This window comes from Pristis pectinata, chromosome 28 (genome assembly GCF_009764475.1).
Source record: "Pristis pectinata isolate sPriPec2 chromosome 28, sPriPec2.1.pri, whole genome shotgun sequence".
Lineage (NCBI taxonomy): Eukaryota > Metazoa > Chordata > Chondrichthyes > Rhinopristiformes > Pristidae > Pristis > Pristis pectinata.
In genome coordinates, this window is record NC_067432.1 from 24,673,449 (window position 1) to 24,689,363 (window position 15,915).

The 15,915-nt window shown below is 44.6% G+C and overlaps 1 protein-coding gene across 4 annotated transcripts in view; it reads left to right on the forward strand.

Annotated features, from left to right (window-relative positions):
• Window positions 1-8,611, forward strand: part of lrrk1 (leucine-rich repeat kinase 1) — a 139,487-nt gene extending 130,876 nt beyond the window's left edge. For all 4 annotated transcript variants that reach the window (XM_052040605.1, XM_052040607.1, XM_052040606.1 and 1 more), the window contains 3 exons: window positions 1,173-1,984; window positions 5,986-6,087; window positions 7,661-8,611. In XM_052040605.1, the coding sequence (XP_051896565.1) occupies window positions 1,173-1,984; window positions 5,986-6,087; window positions 7,661-7,838 (1,092 nt within the window). In that variant the 3' untranslated portion in view covers window positions 7,839-8,611. The remainder of the gene's footprint in view (window positions 1-1,172; window positions 1,985-5,985; window positions 6,088-7,660) is intronic.
• The last annotated feature ends 7,304 nt before the right edge of the window (window positions 8,612-15,915 follow it).

Sequence of the window (15,915 nt, forward strand, 5' to 3'; positions counted from 1 at the left end):
CTGTCATAGACCCACACTCTCCCGAACGTTCCCTGCAACTCGAACAGAAGAAAGGCCGAACCACCAAAGAGCACGAATAATGGGCACAGACAATGTTTCCCCAACGTTGTTCTTCTGGCAAGAGATAAGAGGACCCCTGCTGTAATTCAAGATCCTTATGTCAATAATTAGGCCGCATCCAGACTCTGCAATGTAATATTTTTCTAATCCTGCTGCGATCCTACTCTCAAAGTCTGTAATTTAATCAGAACAAATGCATAAAAAATGTTATTAGATGACAAATGAAAAGCATTCCTTCTCTGTTCCTGGCCCTTGTTGTCAATAGCTGTTGCTTTTCAGATGGATCTTCTGCCACAGTTTTGCATGCTGCAGAAGTACCCATCTCCTACCTGTTCATTTTAAGAGCAGTGAACTCTGAGGCTGACTTGGTCAGTGGAATTCCCAGTGTGATTTCTTGGTGCAGCTCCTCCCCAGCTTAGGAACACCCAGCTTATGTACAGCCCATACGTACAAAGGTGTGTTCAGGAGACCGGCAGGATGGATTTGCTGGCTGCCGCGGGCATCTTCTGCTGTGTGGGAACTCAGTCCGTGACCGCATTTCCAACTTGCGACCTGTTTGGGTTATGAACAGTTCACAGGAATGGAACCCTGCCATAACCTAAGGTTGACCTGTATTGAATAAGACCCTGGGAAGAGGATGCATTATTTGTATTCAGTTAACACTTTCCCCTCACAGCTCGTAGCACAGTGCAACTTGCTAATCCTCCCACTGGAAGATAGTGAATGTAAGTGTCACTTTGGAGGGGAAGTCTTGCGTGAAGCATTCTTCCACAAAAGGATGGCAATGTTCTCTGGTGTGTGTTCCACTGCAAGGGTGAATGCATAACATTGCACTGTGGATTTATCCAGGCCCAGTTTAGTGTGTTGAGAAACAATGGGGGTGTCTGATTTGACACAGCAGAGAACCAAAGTTTCAGGTGTGGATGATAGTATGTTCAGTTCCTTCAGGAATGCGACCCTTTGATGAGCTGACCTCCACGTTAGGTGGTCCCACACCAGGTGTGATGCCCCAGAAGATTTGTCTTGTGCCATTTTCATGACGCGCCAAGGTAAGGTTAATCTATCGCGGTCGTTTTCTAACCCCTGCTTGTCTGTTGATTTCTTTGCCACAGAAGTGTCCACTAATGCTTGCTGGCATGGCTGATGGGATGATCGCAGTCTACTCACTAGCCAGTGAAATTCCCAAGGACTGGTCCTCCTACCTGTGCTCACGTTCTGCAAACAACTTCCGGTTTAAAATTCCTGACAGCGACCCACGACAGAATGCATACCCAGTTACCGACATGATAACAGTGAACAATGAATCAGAAGTGTGGTACAGCAATGGTCCTGGGATTCTGGTCATCGACACACTAACTACAGAAATCATTCACCGATTAGAACCTTACCAGCCACCTTCTCAGGTCATCTCAATGACGTGCAGCCTGGGCTGTAATGGAGAAGAGACCATCTGGTGTTTGGATGACAAGACAAATACATTGGTTATGTACCGTGCTTATCAGATCTGTGCCCACTATGCCTGCAGTGACTGTAATCCATTGAGAGATGTGTTTCCCATCCAGCAGCCTGTAAGTGCCGCACCAACCATAGCCATCACACCCAAAGACGCAAATGAATCCAATTCCACAGACGTCACCATCATTTTCAATGACGAGGTTGGGACTCAGATAATAAGACACTGTGACTCCATGACCGACTATTGTTCTTTGTCCTCGTCTTCTTCCTTCTCCGCCAACAGAACTATCAGTATGCTGAGTTCCTCTGCTGGCCCAACAAGTATTCCCACTTCTCCGGACTATGAAGGACCAGATACGCTGAGTGTTCCAAGTGGCGTGCCTGAGAACGTCTCCCCAGCAGCGGATAATCTCAAGCAGCTACAAGCTGTTAAAGTCCTCACGGTGAAGGACACGTTATGGATACCAAGGTGAGCTTCATGCATTCCAAAGCCAAAAGCACTCGTGATATGAGTGCAGTTTGGTGAATATTCCCAGACGGTCGGACAGTGTAGATTTCTTCATTTCTAGTGTATGAATGAATCAATTGCTAATTTAGTTATTACCCATTAAGTGGAGATTTACTAATAGAACATAGAACAGTATAGCACGGAACAGGCCCTTCGGCCCACAATGTCGTACCGACATTGCTAATCCCTCCTACCTACAGATTGTCCATATCCTTACATTTGCCTCTCATTCATGTGCCCATCCAAGCCTCTTTTAAAAGCCCCCAATGAATTTGCCTCCACCACCCTATCAGGCAACGCATTCCAGGCATCCACCACTCTCTGAGTAAAAAACGTACCCCTCACGTCTGTTCTGAACCTACCCTCTCTCACCTTAAATCCATGCCCTCTGGTATTGGATCACTCAATAATGGGGAAAAAGATATTGCTTGTCCATCCTATCTGTGCCCCTCATAATTTTATACACTTCCAACAGGTCACCCCTCAGCCTCCACCGCTCCAGAGAAAAGAGCCCAAGTTTGTCCAGCCTCTCCTGATAGTGCATCCAAGCTTTTGATAAATCCCCTTTCATGCAATTTAAGTAAACAAAATAATTTGATTGGCTAATTATTTCTGCACATGCAGCATCTGTCTCATGCTGCTCTGGACTGGGAATTAAACTAAAAGTCAGCAAGATCCAGCTTTTGAGATGAAAGCAGAGAACGTGGGAAGCACTCAGCAAGTTAGGCAGCATCTGCAGAGGGAGAAATAGCGTGTATGTTTCAGGTCAGAGTTCGCAGACGTGAAAAGTTAACTCTGTTTCGCTTTTCAGGTACTGCCTGACCTGCTGAGCGTTTCCTGCATGTTCTCTTTTTATTTCAATCACGTGATTCTCAATCAGCTTGGAGAAATTTATAGAGCTCCATAGTCAGAGCCAAGGAGCAAAGCAATAATTTAGGTAACAGTAAGCAGCATGCCCTTCCACCTATTTTCATGTCATCCACAGGACAGAGTATTAGTCAATGTATGATGGTCTAGAAAGAAAAGAACTGTAATAATTGTCCTGTAGATCAGACAAGTCAAATTGGCAAAAGGTAGACCCGAAGAAGAAGTAAAGAATATATTCAGTACAGATTTTTAGAATGAACTGGCTATGTGTAATGACACAGGATTAATTAGCTCTTGTAAATGATCTTCCCGGGAAGAATGATCACAACCTGATAGAATTTTACATTCAGTTTGGAAGTGAGAAACTTGATCTGATACCAGTGTCTTAATGTTAAATAAAGGCAATTACAAAGATATGGTAGGATTGGCTAAAAAAAAACTACAAAAATAGATTAAAATATGATAAGCTGTCAGGCATTTAAGGAGATATTTCGTAATTCTCGCCAATGATATGTTCCATTTAGAAGTAAGGACTGTGCAAAGGATGATCCATCCATGGTTAGCTGAGGAAGTTAAATTTGGTATTGAATTAAAAGAAAAAAAGCAAACAATATTTCAAAGATTAATGGGAGACCACAAGATTGAGAAACCTGCAAAGGATGGTATTCAATGAATATTAGAAAAAGACAATAGATAATGGGAATAAACTACCAAGCACCACCAAAAGAGATCAGAGCTTCTACAAGCATATCAAGAGGTAAACATTGCTTCCTTGGAGGCTGAGGCTAGGAATTACTATAGAAGGTAAATAAATGGCAGGAACTTTGAACAAATATTTTGCATTTGTTATCATGGTAGAAAAGACTAAAAACATCCCGAAGGGAGGATACAATGAGAGGGAGAAACTGGAAATAATTAATATTGCTGTAGAAAAAGTACTAGGCAAATGAATGGGACTAGAGGTGAAAAGTCCCTGCATCCTAGGGTGTTAAAAGAAATCACTGCTGAGATATTGGGGGCACTGGTTGTGATTGTCCAATGCTCCCTAGATGCTGGAAAAGTCCCAGTGTATTTGAAAAGCACAAATGTAACCTTCCCATTCAAGAATACATGAAGACAGAAGCAGAAAACTCTAGGCCAGTTAGTCTGACATTTGATTTTGGGAAAATACTAGAATCCATTCTTAAGGAACCAAGAGAGCTCATTTTCAAAATCATAATACAACTGAACACAGATAATGTGAGTTTATGAAAGAGAAATCATGTTCAATAAATTTATTGTTCTTCGAGGATGTAACCACAGGGTGGATAAAATTAAATGTATTAGATTTCTGATAGTTAGCCTATCTTCCTTCCAGGCTATTATGTTACCACACCCGTCGTGAGTCCGACCTTGTACACAGCTACTTTTCAAATGCCTTTTGGAAGGAAGAATCAAAAAGCAGAGCGTTGTTTGAATAGACAGGGACCCCATGCTGTATGCAGTGAACCTGAGGGTTCTTGTACATGAAAGGCAGGAAGACAACAGAGGCAAATGGATTGTTGAGCTTTGTTGCAAGGGCTCAGGGTACAAGAGACCTCTCTGGTGGTAGTTTTAATCTCATTATACAAGGGGCGATACTCTTGCATTTGAGCCATTCCAGGAAACCTTCACAAAGTTGACCCTTGGGACGTCTTGCGCATCCTGGACAATTCGCAGCGTGAAAGCTGGTCATTTGCCCCTTTGGTGAAAGAATACCCAACCTAAACCCATCTTCCTGCACTGGCTCCTAGGCCCTGCAAGTTGCTGCTCTTCAAGTACACGTGTGATAAGCATTTCTCCCTCTCCCACCCATTAAGTTCCAGACCCTCACCACCCTCTGGGGGAAGACATTTTTCCTCACTTTCCTGTTAATCCTTCCAACAACTGTTTTAAATCTGTGCCTCTGGTTTTGATCACTTAACCAAGGATGATAGGATTTTTTCATTCAGTTTTCAGAACCAGGCCATTACTAGTAAAGCCAGCAATTTTTCCAGGGGTTGGCGAGTTATCTTCTTGAATCACTGCATCCTTCTGAGGAAGATACCCCCAAAGTGCTGCTGGATACATGTTCCAGGATTTAGATCCAGCCACAGTGAAAGTACACTGATATATTTCTAAGGCTGAGAGCTGTGTGACTTGGAGAGGTGGTGTTGTCATTGCACCTGAAGACCTCAGCCTACTTGTTGGTAGAGGGTGCAGGTCAGGGAGGTGGTGTCAGAGTAGCTGAGGTTAGTAACTGCTGTGCATTTTATGAATGGTGCAGTCTGCAGCCACAGTACACCGATGGTGGAGAGAAACAATGCTCAGGGAGATGGTTAGGGTACCATCACCGCCCTATTTTGCCCTGGATGGTGTTGAGCTTCTTGCGATTTGTTGGAACTACACTCACCCGGACCAGAAGAATCCTTTGTCTGAGGGCTGTGAATCCTTGGAATCCTCCACCCCGGTGTTGTGGATGTAGAGTCATTGAAGATATTCAAGGCACAAATGGACAGATATTTGCACCACAGGGAGAGTTGTGGGTTATGGAGTCAGTGCAGTTGAAGCCACGATTAGATCAGCCATGATCTTATCGAACAGCGGAGCAGGGTCGATAGGCTCCTTTTCTCTTTTCAGGCAGAGAGCTGTAAATCCCCACCGTTGCTTCATGGGAAAACTGTCCTCACAAAGCAACTGAGAAAACTGTTCGCACCGAGCAGTCCCCCACCCCGCCTCTCCTACCCCCAACCCACCCACCCCACCTCTCTTCACCCCCTCCAGCCTGCCCTTCCTCCCACCTACCTACACCCCACCCTGCCTCTCCTGCCTCCCACCCCCCTGCCCCACCTCTCCTCTCTCCCCCCACCCCCCACCACTCATCCCTCCCACCCCCCCCCCACCCCTCACCCCGCCTCCCCTCCCTCCCACCCCCCCCACCACTCCTGGCACCCCTCCCATCTCCAGTACTCCCCTACTTGCAACCACCCGCACTCCTTACGCTGAACAAGATGTAGCTCACACCTGCACTGCTCTCTCCCTCCGGCCTCTGCATCGGCACTGATGGGTTGGTTGATGCTGTGTTGGTCTATTTCCAGGCACGGCGGTGACATCATTGTGATTGAACTACAAAACCAGTGTGGCTGTGAGCAGGGCAAGGTGGTGGCTGTGCTGAAGGCTGGATCAGTGACCGAGGACAGGTGAGAGGTTGCAACGGCTGAGATACACCAGAGCTTCTCCCGGTCTCCATCCCCAACTCAAACTAACTATTACTCAAAACTGGAGACCAACACATTCACTGCTCAGAGGGAGTGTGTGTTACTGGGTTAGATTGGTAACTTAACAATGTTTATATAAACAGAACTTTCTAAAATATTTCCTAGTTTTTAAATTTGTTAAAACACATCCCCGTGGTGTGTATTCAGTCACCTTTAATGCTGTTCAGAAGCTGATATTTTAATGGCTCTATTTAATGTTACAATTGGTTTTCCAAAGCGCATAATTTTAAGAATATGAGGATGTCCCACTTCAGTCCTGTCAGACCTTGAGTTAGGCGGAGTTTGAAATGTACAAAATGCACATCCCGTTGTGTCCTACCATCCCAACTCCTGCTCACGTCCCACTGGTACCTTGCCACCACCCTTGTTCCACAGGGCAGTACCCCAGGTCACAGTGGTCAGGTGGCCCCGCCTTCATGCTGGGCACTGGCCTGGCTGCTAATACCCTGAGAAATCACTGCCAGTCCCCAACCTCCAAAGAGGTCACTGATACCCTCTGATTTCTGGGTGTGAGCATGTGTTACAGAAACAGGCCCTTCAGCCCATCAAGTCTGCACCAGTCAACAAACACCCTTTTACGCTTAACCCTACACAAATCCCATGTTTATTCTCCTGCGGCCACTGACATTTACTTGTCCAGATGTGGCTAGTTGCATCTCTGGGATCCGGCAATATTCAGGTGTGGCCAGCTGAGCTGTCAGCATTCCTGAGAGTCAGGATATAGCCAAAGGAACCATTAGCATTCCAGTGGTCAGCTGTGCTCAGATGATCCCCTGGCATTCTTATATCCATATTAGAGCAGCTGGGTAGAGATGTGGAGAGGTGAGACATTGGCGTTACCAGTGCTTAGAAGGGGCCAGGTAACAATGGCACTCCCAGGTTTGGGTGGACTCTGTGCTGTACATCCGTCCTCAGATCTCAGGAGTTCACAGGTTTCACTACTACTGATTCTCAAAACAGTTGGCGAACTGCCCCACTCCTTCTGCAGCAGAACCGTGCCTGCAATGTCCTCACCAGCCTCTCCACCAGTAGGATGGTGACCCAACCCTTGTCCTTGACCTCAGGGCTAAAAGTAGTGAGTTATGTCCATTCTGTCTCATCATTGTGCCCTCAAACCACTTCTTCTGATGTTTAGAGACACAGGAGACTGGAATCTGGAGCAACAAACAATCTGCTGGAGGAGCTCAGCAGGTCGAGCAGCATCTGTGGGAGGAAAAGAACTGTCAACGATTCAGATCAAAACCCGTGTCAACAATTCCTTTCCTCCTACAGCTTGTGCTTGTGCAAACTCAGCTTGTGCTTGGTCAGATATTGTGACCATAATAAACCCACATTAACCAATATATATTTAACAGCCCCTTTTCTGCATGGAGCAATGACTTTATGCAGGGAACTGGAGCATGAGTACTATTTACAGACTTGCCACAGCTTGTTTCCATTTCACCAGAACCACTGTTACTTACACCGTTCTCTCTGACATTCCCATCTCCCACAGCACACTGGTAGAGGCTGCTGTTGTGGCAAAGGACACGGTGGTCTGCTGCTTTCGAGACGAGATTGGAGACTGGCGCCTGTGTGTGTGGAGAGGCTGGGGTTCCCAAGAATTCGAGCTCTTCTATCAGTCCTTTGAAGAGTTGGGGAGAATGGAGGTCAGCATGCGCAGACGGAGGTAGCGTCACGAGCTTTCTCCGCTCCTCTGGACCTGTGGCCTCTCAGGAAGCAGCAAGGTTTCTATTGACATGAAAACAGAAATAAATCTGTAAATTGAAGCTTAAAGACCAGACTTAGAACAAAAAAAGAACTCCCCTTGTCTTTGAATGTAGCCTGTGGAAACAGGAGACTTCAGCACAAAACACTCTTCAAAGCAGCTAGTGCAACGATGGGAAGAAATGAGAGGAATCTGTTGGAATTCATTCAACTCCACAGCGAATTGAAGCCTTCAGTTTCCACACAAGCTGAGTTCTGGACTCATGATCCATCCTGTCTCCTTCCATTCACAGTCAGATATTTCTCTTCTTGACTATGTAAAGCCATATGGGTTGTCTGCAAAGAGCTTAAATGGGACTAATTTATTTATTATGCAATAAATGCAACAAAAAATGAATTGTCTGTAAGTGATGGGGGTCTAGAATGTGTGTGAAAGTCAGGTGCAGCATTCTGAAACCATATGTTTCTCTTATATCAACAGAGCACCATCCCTCGCCTCCTGTGAAGCAGGGCATTGGGATACATGTTCGGCCTACTTAGGTGAACAAGGCCACATTTCAGTGTCCTGTGCTTCAAGGGCATCGTCAAAGGATTCCCAGCTCAAGAAGTGGGTTGGATGAAAGCCTTCAATCAGGCAGTGGAAAAACTTGAGCCCACGAGCATCTTGCATGCTTGGCAAATGCCAAGGTTGCTGATCCCAGCTGGAATAGAGTCATGGAGAGCTACAGCGAGGAAACAGGCTCCATCGCTGCTCCCCACCCTCAAACACCAAGTCTGCACATTTACCTCCTGCATTAATCCCATTTTTATTCTCCCCACATTCCCATCCACTCCCCCCAGATTCTGCAACTCACCAACACAGTAGGGCCAATTTACAACAGCAAGTTAACTTACCAACCTGCATGTCTTTGGGATGTGGAAACCCACGCGGTCACAGGGAGAACGTGCAAACTCCACATAGACAGCACCCAGGGTCAGGATTGAACCAGGGTCTCTGGTGCTGTGAGGCAGCTGCACTACTGTGCAGTGGTTTTGGCAGTATGGAATTGTGGTAGGGAATTTAAATCTGGACCTGCTGAGCCTAACCATCTTTTGAAAGATTGGGGGATTAAGGATGATTTGGATCTGACAGACGAAGAGTTAAGGTGTGGGATAGATCCGCCATGATTGTATTGGATGGTGGGGCTGGTGGCCTACTCCTGCTCCTATGTTCTTGTGTGCAACCGGGGCAGATTTCTAATCCCAACTGCTGTCTCAGCCATTGTTGGATGGGTCTCATCAGCTGATCTTTCAGCAGCTAAGTCGGATAAAACAGGATTGAGGATCAGGATGGAGACGCAGCCTACTTTCGCTCGACCCAGGACAGGAAGCGTTTCCAATCATTCGTGATCAGATCTCCAACATTTCCCGGCTGACTGGCCTGGAGGTCCCTGTTTCCTCTCCCACCTTTGTCTTATAATGGTGTTCATTGGCTGTTTTCTAATTTGCTGAGACCTTTCTGGAATCTGGGGAATTCTGGATATTCTCAGCCAATTATAGAGTCACTCATAGCACTGAATCAGGCTCTTCAGTCCAGCGAGTCCATGCTATCATCGACTGCCCCTTCCACCATCAACCATTACATCATCAACCCCCACTTACACCATCGACCATGCCTTACACCATCGACCACCCATTTACACCAACAATCCATTAATCCAACTGTATCCTCTGCCTCCACAATCCTTTGTTTTTTTTAAGTTCAGGCCATCTGATGCTGGGAATCTGTCAGCTTTTAGCCCCATTGGTTTCTTCAAAACTCTTTCACAAGATCACAAGACAAGGGAGCAGAAGCAGGCCATTCGGCCCATCGAGTCTGCTCCAAGGAAAGGGAAAATAGAAATGAGAAATAGGGAATGGGGGAAAAAAACTATTCTAATCCCAATTTCTGGCCTTATCCCCATATCCCTTGATATCCTGACTATTTAGATATCTATCTATCTATCTCCTCCTTGAACGCCCCCACTGATCTGGCCTCCACTGCTGTACGTGGCAAGGAGTTCCACAAATTCACCACCCTCTGGCTAAAGAAATTTTTCCTCATCTCTGTTTTGAAACTGTACCCTCTAATTCTAAGATTGTGCCCTCTGGTCCTGGACTCACCCACCAAGGGAAACAGCCTAGCCACATTTACTCTGTCCTTTCCTATCAATATTTTAAATGTCGCTATGAGGTCCCCTCTCATTCTTCTGTACTCCAATGAGTACAGTCCAAGAGCCGACAAACGCTCCTCATACGTAAGCCCTTTCATTCCTGGAATCATCCTCGTAAATCTTCTCTGAACCCTCTCCAACGTCAGCACATCCTTCCTAAGATTTCTTTATTGATGTTAATTATTTCACACACTTCAATGTTAGCCCCTTGGTTCCTTGTTCAATCTCAAATCCTTTTGTGTTCTCCACCTGAAGACATACAAAATTCAGCTATTTCGTTGTTCCCGTCACAACTTATACTGTCTCAGCCACTGACAGAACCACTCTTACCTTCATCACTTCCTTTTGGTTTGCATATCTGTTGGAGTTCTTCCAATCTGTTGTGACATTTCTTGTTGCTTTACTCTCAGATTCAATTTTACCCCTTAAAAATGTTTTGGCCTTTGTTATTTTTAAAATTTTCACAATCCAATAGCTTACTACCCTCCTTCACAATGTTTTAAGTTTCCTTTAACCTGAAACAAACAGCAATTCATTCAATTTGCCACGTTTTTCCCATAAGTTTTATTTTTCTGATTGGAATGTAATTTAAATATGTTCAAATATTTTTATAAATGTGATGTCTAATCTATTTTCCAATCTTCTTTGGCCAAAACATCCCTTATTTCTGGGTAATTGGCTTCACTTAAGCTTAAGATTCCAGTAGACTTAAGAACTTCAGTGTTATATTCTATCCTATTAAGAATAATCTGCTCCAGAGGACCAATGTTATGTAATTGCTACTAACAAGGTGTAAGTAATGCTAATTCAACACACAGGACAAGATCTGGAGGCACACAAGGGGTCAGGCAGCATTCATGAAGAGAGAACCAAAGATGACGTTTCAGGAAGGAGACACAGGAGACTGCAGATGCTGGAATCTGGAGCAACAAACAATCTGCTGGAGGAACTCAGCGGGTCGAGCAGCATCCGTGGGAGGAAAGGAATTGTCGACGTTTCAGTCGAAACCTCCCACAGGTGCTGCTCAACGCACGGGTGAGTTCCTCCAGCAGATTGTTTGATGTTTCAGGTTGATGACTTTCCAACAGAACTGGAAAAGTGGAGGAAAAAAGGTGTTTTAAATTGCAGAGTGGCTAAGGTGGGAGGAACAAAGTGAGCTGGAAAGGTTCTGTGTATCTGCAGAATTTTCTGATTTTATTTTGTATTTTCAGCATCTACAGATTTTTTGCTTTTCAAGATGTAAAATATTCTCTCCCCTACAATGTATTGTTCCAAAAACTGTTGTGATTGAATTATATGAGCTGGTTCTTTGGATCGTGTTATCCATGTTGATTTTTCCAGCTATATTTCAGCCAATGTTCTGGACTGACAACCCTTTGAATTAATGCCCGTTGCTCCTGGACTAGCTTGCAACTGCTGGAGAGCCTGAGTACAGCTACAGACACTGGGACACTACAAATGTGGATTCAACCACTGGGGTCCTCATTCAGAGATTTCAGGTCCTGGACAGGTCAGGGTGTGCCCTACATTACACTGCAGAGAAGACCTCCTGATTTGTTGGCCATTTGCTGAATCCTCTGAGCCATGCCATATTAAGGGCAGCACTACAGCAAGGGAAGGGAGAGCAGGAACAGGGTAGGTGGGGCAAAAAGTAGACCTTTCCTAGAGATGCCTTTTTGTGGCTAATTGTGGCTCTGTGAGGTTGAATAAGGAGGTGAAGAGATGGTCCATGTTCATACGTCAAGATCTTGCCAACAACCAGAGTTAGAATTGGAATGAAGGGAGGAACTCATGAAAATTACCATCTATAAGGACGTGGTACTGAGCAAGTTCTTGGAGCTGCAACTGAGAAGTCCCCAGGTCCTGATGGACTTGTTACTAGAGTCTTAAAACTGGCTAATGAGAGGATGTGTTGGTGTCAATTTTTCAAAACCCCCTAGATTCAGGGAAGTTTCCATTAGATTAGCAATAGGAAGTACAACTCATTTATTATAAGTAATGTAGAAAGGTTGAGTAAACAAAGATCTGGCAAATGGAGTATAATATGAACTTGTCAATTTTAGTAGGAAAAATAAAAAATAAGCATGTTGTCTAAACAGAGAGATTACAGAGCTCTGGGATACAGGAATCTGTGTGTCTTACTGTAAGGGTGACAAAAGAGTAGTGTGCTGCCATCCATTACCCTATAAGACAAATAATTATGAAAGCTAACAGATTATAGCAAGGGGAACTGAATACAAAAATTGGGAGTTTATGCCTCAGTTATATAAGGCCACATCTGGAGTACTGTGTGCTATATTGGTTTCCTTAGGAGAGGACGTAAATGTGTTGGAAGCAGTTCAGAGAAGGTTTACTAAACTGATATCTGGAACTGGTGTCTTCTGAGGAATGATTGGACAGGCCTACTTTGTATGCTGGAGTTAGAAGAGTGAAAGGGGTCTTGATTGAAACATGCAATATACCAAGGATTTTTCCTCTTATGGGAGAATCTATAACTTGGGGGGGGGGGGGTCACTGTTTAACAGTAAAGACTCACCCATTTAAGATAGAAATGAGGCCTTTTATTCTCTCAGATATTCATGAATCTTTGGAACTCTCTTTCCCAAAGAACAGTGAAAACAGTCTTTGCATATTTCTACAGCAGGAAGAAGTAGATTTTTGATGACCAAGGTGGTGAAAGGAATAGGCAGGAATGCAGAGATGAGGTTACAGTCAGATCATCCATGATGTTATTGAATAGTGGAGCAGGTTTGATGTGCTGACGGCCCTACTCCAGTGCTGATTCATATCCATATGAGCTGTGATGATGTAACCATAATTCATGGACTTTAGTAAGGCTTTTGACAAGGTCCCACACGGTCAGCTGATCCAGAAGGTTAAGGCAGAAGGAACCCAAGGCATATTGGCAAACTGGATCCAAAATTGGCTTGGTGACAGAAGGCAGAGGATAGCAGTGGATGGGTGTTTTTCCCAACTGGAAGTCTGTAACAAGTGATGTACCACAGTGATCAGTGCTGGGACCTTTGCTGTTTGTAATATATATAAATATCTTGGATGAGAATGCAGGTGGTATGATTAGTGAGTTTGTAGACCAACACAAAAATTGGTGGAGTCGTAGTTAGCAAAGAAGGTTGAGTAGGGATACAGCGGGATGTGGATTAGCCAGAAGTTAATTCGGACAAGTGTGAGGTAGTGTACTTTGGGAAGTTATGATAGGACATATAAAGTAAATGGGATCTAGATGATCTAGGAGTGTTAATGTACAGAGAGATGCAAATCCTTGAAAATGTTGCTACAGGTGGATAGGGTAGTGAAGAAGGTATTTGGTTTGCTTGCCTTCAAAGGCCAAGGCATTGAGCATAAGAGTTGGGGGTTCATGTTAAAGTTGTATAAAACGTTGGTGAGGCTATGCTCGGTGTAGTGCATACAGTTCTGGCCACCAAACTACAGGAAGGATGTGGTAGCAATAGAGAGAGTGCCCGAGAGATTCGCCTGGAATGGAGGGCTGTAGTTATAAGGAGAGATTGGATAGGCTGGGCTTATTCTCCCTAGAATGTCGGAGGCTAAGGAGTGACCTTATAGAAATTTATAAAATTATGAGGGGCATAGATTGGATAGATAGAATCTTTGTTCCAGGACAGGGGAGTCTAGAACTGGAGGGCACAGGTTTAAGGTGAGAGGGGAGCAATTTAAGGGAGATCCGAGGGGGGAGATACTCATACACAGGGTAGTGATTATCTGGAACGAGCTGCCAGAGGAAGTGGTGGAGGCAGATACAATCACAACTTTTAAAAGGGATTTGAAACGTTGACAAACCAGCCGTGTTCGGGGATCTGTGGCACACATTCTGAAATCCCTTTGCTTCTCTCCGGTTATAAGTACCCCACCAGTTATAGGGTTTTCCCTTTCTACATTTGCCCTCCCTAAATATATTACCTCGTACTTCTCCGGATTGAATTCCATTTCCCATTTTTCTGACCACTTGACAAGTCTGTTGATACCTTCTTGCCAATCTTTGTTCTTTTCTGCCACGATGTTAAGTCTGACTGATCTGGCCATTCTGTGCAGTTGGCTATTGGTTTCTGAAGTTATTTTGTGTGTTGGAACTCTGTGCTTCTAACCCCTGGGTTAGACTGTGGCTTTTTACACCAGAGACCTGGATCAGCTGGTCTTACGTCATCAGGCTCTTTGGGTTTGCTCAGAAATTCAAAAGTTACCACAAGAGTAAATGTTGGCACGGGACAGAGAGACCAGCTCCCATTGGAAGACACAGATATTACTTGCATGGATCATTCTGATGTTAGCAATGACTCTGCATAAGTAACTGTGTTCCTCAGGTAACACATGATGTTGGGATGATACATATATTCCCTGTGGATTGTTAACATCCAACAATCTACACTTGCCAAGTGTTAAATACACAGAAGGCTCAAAAAAGATGCAGCTTCTTCATCCCACGGCTCCCCACTGACTGTCTCTCTGAAGTTAGTCACACAACACAATCCTTAAAGAACTAACGGCCTTAAATACCAGGCTATTTGATATTGGTTTATTATTGTCACTTGTACCGAGACAAGTCCTCTGCCCACTCTCTTCATATTTACTCTACCCAAGTCTTGTGAATGGAGTTCTCCATAGTCTGCTTCATTCATTTGTTTTGTGATCGCTGCACTGTGAGTGAGTATGACTAATCACTGCTCCGAGCCCAGAGTGGACCCATTTCAGGCCACTTTCAGCTCACAGGTGATATTGTAAAGCCTGAAAAGCAACTCACTACTGAGGCTTTCCTTGCACAACTCACAGGTTTCTTGTTGATCCTCCTTCCAGCCCCATGACTGTTTTTCTTTAATTGTTGGTGAAGTGGTGTCAGCATTGTGGCAGGATTGGGTCTAAAAACCACCTGAGCTGAGAAACACTGTCAGCATTCCTGGCTTTGACAACATCAGTACTCACTTCAACCGGCTGTAGCCCATTCTCATACCTTCACAGACCTGAAAAAAATCACCTCCTTGTTGAAACTTGAAATTTTGCTAAGGCAATCTTCTGAACACCTTGAGCATATGTATGATGAGCGTTTGTCAGCTCTTGGACTGTACTCACTGGAGTACAGACGAATGAAAGGAGACCTCATAGAGACATTTAAAATGTTGAACGGACTGGACAGAGTAGTTTCCTTTGGTGGGTGAGTCCAGGACCAGAGGGCACAATCTTAGAATTAGAAGGTACAGGTTTAAAACAGAGATGAGGAGAAATTTCTTTAGCCAGAGGGTGGTGAATTTGTGGAATTCCTTGCTACGTACAGCAGTGGAGGCCAGATCATTGGAGGCGTTTAAGGAAGAGATAGATAGATATCTAAATAGTCGGGGTATCAAGGGATATGGGGATAAGGCTGGAAATTGGGGTTAGTTTTTTTTTGCCCCCCAATTTCTCATTTTCTTTTTTCCTTTTCTTTGGAGCAGACTCGATGGGCCGAATGGCCTGCTTCTGCTCCCTTGTCTTGTGATCTTGTGATTGTTCTCCTCCTCTGGAACTCTTGCAATAGGATGTCATTCCAATTGCAGAAGCAAAGCCAAATCCCCGGAAGCACAACTGTTTGGAATGCTTTTAGTGCTAGTTTAACTCCATTTCTAATTTGGTATATTAGTCAAACCCCCGTGGGGGTTAATTATCATTTATAAATTCTTCATTGGCCTTCTGCATCTACATGTTTCTTCAAAGCTTTTGCCTCTGCCAAATGAACATACAATCTTGGAATGTAGGCAGAAGGTACAGTTTGTCCTCTGCTGCTCTACGAAGGATCACTTTGTAATCTCCGCAGAGCTGAATGTTTTTGTCTGTTTTGGAGGCCAAC